The sequence below is a fragment of the Herpailurus yagouaroundi genome, unplaced genomic scaffold (genome assembly GCF_014898765.1).
Source record: "Herpailurus yagouaroundi ecotype Mexico unplaced genomic scaffold, PumYag 166, whole genome shotgun sequence".
Lineage (NCBI taxonomy): Eukaryota > Metazoa > Chordata > Mammalia > Carnivora > Felidae > Herpailurus > Herpailurus yagouaroundi.
The window spans coordinates 7,614,982-7,620,981 of NW_024412407.1; the positions used below are offsets into that span (position 1 = coordinate 7,614,982).

Consider the following 6,000-nt stretch of genomic DNA (forward strand, 5'->3'; position numbering starts at 1 on the left):
AGCAGATCTGTGCTACCACACAAATCCACTCATGACAATGTAGGGACCAATTCTCACGAAATTCAAGGTTGCTAAACTGTGTGTGTGGGGGGCCGCCCCCCCCCCCCCCCCCGTTGGTTATCCTGACATCAGTTTTATTTCTTAATTTACAAGTTATGTGCCCTGCTCCTGTTTTCTCAACTTGGTCTGCTTTTCAGTTTTCCTATCCCTTCCGCTTTAGTTAGTTATCTCTTGTCAGGGCAGTAATTTATTTCCTTTAATCCACATATAATGGACAAATGGGCCATCTGGCTCAGTCAAATCCCATCGTTAAAACTGATCTCGGAATTAAACAAAAACGGATTTCATCGAAAAGCTCATCAGCCCCAGGCTCTCCACCTCTTATTTGTCCACCTGGCATTTTTTTTTCTTTTTTTTTTTTTTTTTTTTTTTTTTTTTTTGCGGGGGTGAGTGGGGGGGTGCTGTCCACCCTGTGTTGCACCTTTCCTAGCCTAGCATGCTTGAGCCAGGCATCCGCCCTGCCCTGCCTCTTAGGAGGTATGAAGAATCTCGCGCAGACACCCCTTCCAGGATCAGTCCCTGTTCGGCGTGAGCACATTTGCTCTCACCACCTCCCTACCCCAGCCCTCTGAAAGAAAGAAAGAAAGAAAGAAAGAAAGAAAGAAGAAAAAATCTGGCTCCAGGATTTTTTTTTTTTTTTTTTAAAGCTTAATGCCCTCATCTTTGCATTCCAGCGGGGGGTCGGCCCCAAGCCTTCTTTTCTGCTCATCTCCTTCACAGATTGGGCACCATCCCTGACGCCAACTCCTGAGTTGTGAACGGGATAGAACTTTCCCAGGGAGATGCGGCCTGTCCCCGCTGCGCCTTCCCGGCTCCTTTCCCCCAAGAGATCCTTGTCGCACCAGACGGAAAGTACCCATCCCCGTCCCCCACCAGATGTAGGCGGAGACGGAAGGTCACGTCTGTGTTTATTTTGTGAACCTGTAAAACCACCAGCACTGAGCCCCGCGGAAGCCCCCTCGGCACTGGCCCAAAGAACAAACTACAAGAATTCAGGGGACCCGGGCGGCCGCGACAAGTGGGTTCTTCAAGAGAGACAGAGACCTCTCCTTCCCTGGCCGGGCGTGCCCCCTTAACCTCTCCCCTCCCACCCCGTTCGGAGCTGGACTGGCGCACACAACGGGTGGGAACGGAGGGGCCTCGGCCTCTGGGGTGCCGCCCGCTCCGCCCCGTCCCTCCCCGGCGTCCGGGCTGAACCTGGAGGCGGGGCGGGAGTGGGGGGGGGGGGGGGGGCGGAGGGGCCGGGGCGGGGGGGGGGAGGGGGCGCCGGCCGCCGCTCCGATTGGCTGCGCCGCCGCCCCCTCCCCGCGCCGCGTGCCCCCCGCCACGCGCCCAGCTTGCTCCCGCCCGCGGCCTCCGAGCTGCTTCCAGCCGGAGGGAGGACGCGCAGGGGCGGGGCCGTCTCCCCGCCCCGCATGCGACCCGGCGCGCGGGGATAAAACCCTGGCGGCGGCGCGCGGGAACCCTCGGTCCCGCTGGCTCCGGAGCGCGGGGAGGCGGGGCCGGGGCCGATCCGCTGCCGGCGCCCCCGCCCCTCGGACCCGGCTCCCGGAGTGGGGCTCCCCGCGCGCGGACACACGACGGCCAGGGCGCCGAGGCGGTACCTTTAGCCGAGCGATGAAGAGAGCCCGGGAGACCCGACCGCAGCCGGCCGAGACGTTTCCTGCGCCCCGGGTGGCTGCCGCCGCCGCCGCCGCCGCGTGAAACTCCCCAAAGTTGAGAGCCTGCGAGAGGCTGCCGCCCGCCGGGAGCAGGAGGGAAAGGAACTCGGAAGATGCAGGAGTGACGGACAGAGACAGACAGACTCACGGACCAGCAGATACCACCGTTCGGCGGCCTAGCCCCAGAGCCAGTGAGGCTTTTCGGCTCTGTGAGTTGTTTTCTGGATGTTGCTCTGCTTCCTATGTATTTCCGTTCAGTTGTTTGTAGGATGCGTTTGTGTATTTTTGTGTCTGTCGGAGGGAGTTTAAAAAACGACGCAGGATGCACGTTAACAAAAATCCTGAATTTCTGATGCTGAGACGGTTGTGTTGACAGATTGTAACTGTAAATGTCTGTAAGCAGGGGTAATAACCCGGGGGGGGGGGGTTGCATTTCACGGTAAAAAGGCATCATAGGCTCCCCAGCGTGAAACAAGCCTGCATTTCAAAAGTTACTGGGGAGAAAGCAAGGTATGACTCTGAAGGGTTAACTGGTGGTAGTTAACTTTGCTTTCTTGCCCCCCTTTCGAATATTGATTGTTTACCAGGTTCACTGGTGGGAAGCTGAGTTGGCGGAAAGACGCCAGGAAGAGACTTGGAGGCGACCATAATGTCTGTACGTTTACACACACTGCCCACCCTGCCTGGAGTTGTCAGACCGGGTTGCAGGGAGCTGCTGTGTTTGTTGGTGATCACGGTGACTGTGAGCCGCGGCGCCTCCGGGGTGTGCCCCACCGCTTGCATCTGTGCCACTGACATCGTGAGCTGCACCAACAAAAACCTGTCCAAGGTGCCTGGCAACCTGTTCAGACTGATGAAGAGACTGGATCTGAGTTACAACAGGATCGGGCTTCTGGATTCCGAGTGGATTCCCGTATCCTTTGTTAAGCTGAACACTCTAATAATTCGTCATAACAACATCACCAGCATTTCCACGGGCAGTTTTTCCACAACTCCAAATTTGAAGTGTCTTGACTTATCATCCAATAGGTTGAAGACCGTGAAAAGTGCAGTGTTCCAGGAGTTGAAGGTTCTGGAGGTGCTCCTGCTGTACAACAATCACATCTCCTATCTCGACCCTTCTGCTTTTGGAGGGCTCTCCCAGTTGCAAAAACTCTACTTAAGTGGAAACTTTCTGACGCAGTTTCCCATGGATTTGTATGTTGGGAGGTTCAAGCTGGCAGAACTGATGTTTCTAGATGTTTCTTATAATCAAATCCCCTCCCTGCCAATGCACCATATTAATTTAGTGCCAGGAAAACAGCTGAGAGGCATCTATCTTCATGGCAACCCATTTGTCTGTGACTGCTCCCTTTATTCATTGCTCATCTTTTGGTATCGTAGGCACTTTAGCTCAGTGATGGATTTTAAGAATGACTATACCTGCCGCCTGTGGTCTGACTCTAGGCACTCCCACCAGGTGCTTCTGCTCCAGGATAGCTTTATGAATTGCTCGGACAGTATCATCAACGGCTCCTTCCGTGCACTTGGCTTTATTCATGACGCTCAAGTCGGGGAAAGGCTGATCGTCCCCTGTGACAGCAAGACTGGTAATGCAAATACCGATTTCATTTGGGTTGGTCCAGATAACAGACTGCTGGAGCCCGATAAAGATCTGGAAAACTTTCACGTGTTTCGCAATGGAAGTCTGGTTATAGAAAGTCCTCGTTTTGAGGACGCTGGAGTGTATTCCTGTATTGCGATGAACAGGCAACGCCTGTTAAATGAGACTGTGGATGTCACAATAAACGTGAGCAACTTCACCGTGAACAGATCCCATGCCCATGAGGCATTTAACACAGCCTTTACCACTCTCGCAGCCTGCGTGGCCAGTATCGTGTTGGTACTTTTGTATCTCTATCTGACGCCCTGTCCCTGCAAGTGTAAAAGCAAGAGACAAAAAAACGTTCTCAACCAAAGCAATGCCCATTCGTCTATCCTCAATCCTGGTCCTGCTAGTGATGCCCCCGCTGATGAACGGAAGGCAGGTGCCGGTAAAAGAGTGGTGTTTTTGGAACCCTTGAAGGATACTGCAGCAGGGCAGAATGGGAAAGTCAGGCTCTTTCCCAGTGAGACGGTTATAGCTGAGGGCATCCTAAAGTCCGCGAGGGTGAAATCCGACTCAGATTCAGTCAATTCTGTGTTTTCAGACACACCCTTTGTGGCATCCACTTAATTTTGTGCCTGTATCTGTATGGTATAGTAATTTAACTCTCCATACTTAACTTTCTGCGCAGTCTGCAAAATAAACAGCAGGACCGAAATGGTGTCGTTTTGCGTTTTGAAATGCAACCCAGTGGTCTCTTTAACTGGTTAAGAGGAAATGTGGTAACGCGCTTTTGGTTTCTCAATGTGCCAGAGAAAGGTGAGGCTGTTTTCCAAAGTGTAAGTTCTAGATGACAATAGCTTGGTCTCTAGCACCACTGATCATTTCAGAGCTGGTGTGGAGGTGACATTGTCTTTTTATTCAGGATTCTTGCCAGAAAAAATAAATTTCAGTGAATTCGTGTTCCTTAAGAAGAGACTTTACTAGCTTATTTAGGACCAAAGTTATTTTAAAGACAAGCATCCGTGTCCTATTTCATTTTTAAAAGCTGTAGAAGGAAGAACAGTACTTATAAAACACAAAGTAAGGTTAGATTAGGGAATAATTCAGCTAATTTCATACTTGAGACCACGGTGAACAGACGACACTGATCAACTGTGCCGGATAATGCCACATCCCATATGGTGTTAGATAAATAGTGCAATAAAGGTACATTTGTTTGACTGTCTTCTTTCCATTCTGTACATTCCTTATCCTTGAACAAAAGACGTTATTGAAAGTTGAAAGTCATCATTCGTTGTTGCCATAAATATGTAGGCGTCAATACCAAAATGTCTGAGTAACTTCTTAAGCCTTTGTCCTAGCTGACTGGTATTTGTTTATATGCTCGTGTATATGTAAATCAAATTATATGAACTATTAAATAGATTCTCCTGTATTGTGCGCTGGACATTTGAATTAATGTAAATACATGTATTGTGTGAGTTGATGTTCTGTTTTATTGGGCTACGTAAAAACATAAATCTAAGATGTTCTATGTGATTATGCTGTTCTACTTTGTCTCGAGCACCCTCTCTAGCAGATATCTCTCCACATTTTTTGGAGTTACGGTATACGTTTATTTTGTCAAAGGGGGAGAAAGGCTCTAAAGTGTTCTACCCAATTTATACCTTCCATATGACATTTTACTCTGATACCATTATGCACTTCAGTCGGGTTTAGAAGACCAGCTCCAATTTTACGACACAGTGAGGGCCTAGGTGACCTCGTCCTTGTTTCCATGTCTGCTGTAAGGTGACCAAGTGTACTCATTCTCTACCCAGGTTTCCTCAGCGGTAACATGAAGGTTTCAGACAAGGTGATGTTTTAGGTTCCTTCTCACACTTAAGGGATGATTTCTGGGTGTCCTTAGCTCCATCACAGACTTGTACTGGCTCTCAGAAACTATCCTACACGGTGATGAAACACAGGAGTGGGATTAGGACAGACTAGCATAGCGCTGCATAGCCCAAAGGCACGTTTTAGACCATCAAGCCCAGCTCTTTCCCTTCCTCAGAGATAAGTGAAGCCCAGAGAAGATTGTGGGTTATCTAAGACCACGCAGTGAATTAGTGACCAGGATGGAAACAGCGCTCGGGTGCAGGATTCTTCCTGGCGAAGAATGCTTACTTTTAGCAGTAGGCATGGAGAATGAGCCAAAGAACGAGAAAAAAGAGCTGTCAGAAAATGGCAAAGGAGAGTCAGGGCTGCGTGGTCCCCGGGACTAAGAGAGAAGAGAGTTTTTAAAAGGTGGAAATGGGCAACAGTGACAAAAACACAAAGAAGGAGTTGAGGAGGGAAGACTGACTTTGGCAATGGGGGTTTTGGGGAAACCGTGTGCATTTGGTGACAGCTCTGTATGTGCCAAGCCAGGCATCCAGTGGCAGACACGGGTCAGGGATTTGAGGAGGGAGTGAGTGGCCGGGATATGGACCCCAGGGAATAGATACAGAGCCGCTACTCAACAGTGTTGAAAATTCTTTGTTGGGTGATGTGAAAAAACTTAACCATCTCTGCCTTTAAAACACAGACCTCACCAGTTAGATAAGATCCCTTTAGACCCAAAGATGTTACTGGCAAACGTTTTATTCCTGTTCTTGCCATTTAAGTAATTGGGAAGAATACTGTGATTTGTATGGCCTTTGAAGTCCTCAT

The 6,000-nt window shown here is 49.9% G+C and overlaps 2 protein-coding genes across 2 annotated transcripts in view; one reads left to right on the top strand and one right to left on the bottom strand.

Moving 5' to 3' along the window:
• PCED1B (PC-esterase domain containing 1B) overlaps nt 1-1,742 on the bottom strand; it is a 138,329-nt gene extending 136,587 nt beyond the window's left edge. The window contains exon 1 of the mRNA XM_040488355.1: nt 1,665-1,742. The gene's annotated coding sequence lies outside the window, so the exon portion shown is untranslated. The remainder of the gene's footprint in view (nt 1-1,664) is intronic.
• A 67-nt stretch (nt 1,743-1,809) lies between these two features.
• Nucleotides 1,810-4,848, top strand: AMIGO2 (adhesion molecule with Ig like domain 2). The gene is made up of 2 exons (XM_040488352.1): nt 1,810-1,930; nt 2,309-4,848. The coding sequence occupies exon 2, from the start codon at nt 2,371-2,373 to the stop codon at nt 3,934-3,936; it is 1,566 nt and encodes a 521-aa protein (XP_040344286.1). The 5' UTR covers nt 1,810-1,930; nt 2,309-2,370; the 3' UTR covers nt 3,937-4,848.
• The last annotated feature ends 1,152 nt before the right edge of the window (nt 4,849-6,000 follow it).

Excerpts from the sequence above, each read along its gene's own strand:
- AMIGO2 (XM_040488352.1), top strand. The coding sequence starts at position 2,371 with ATGTCTGTACGTTTACACACACTGCCCACCCTGCCTGGAGTTGTCAGA.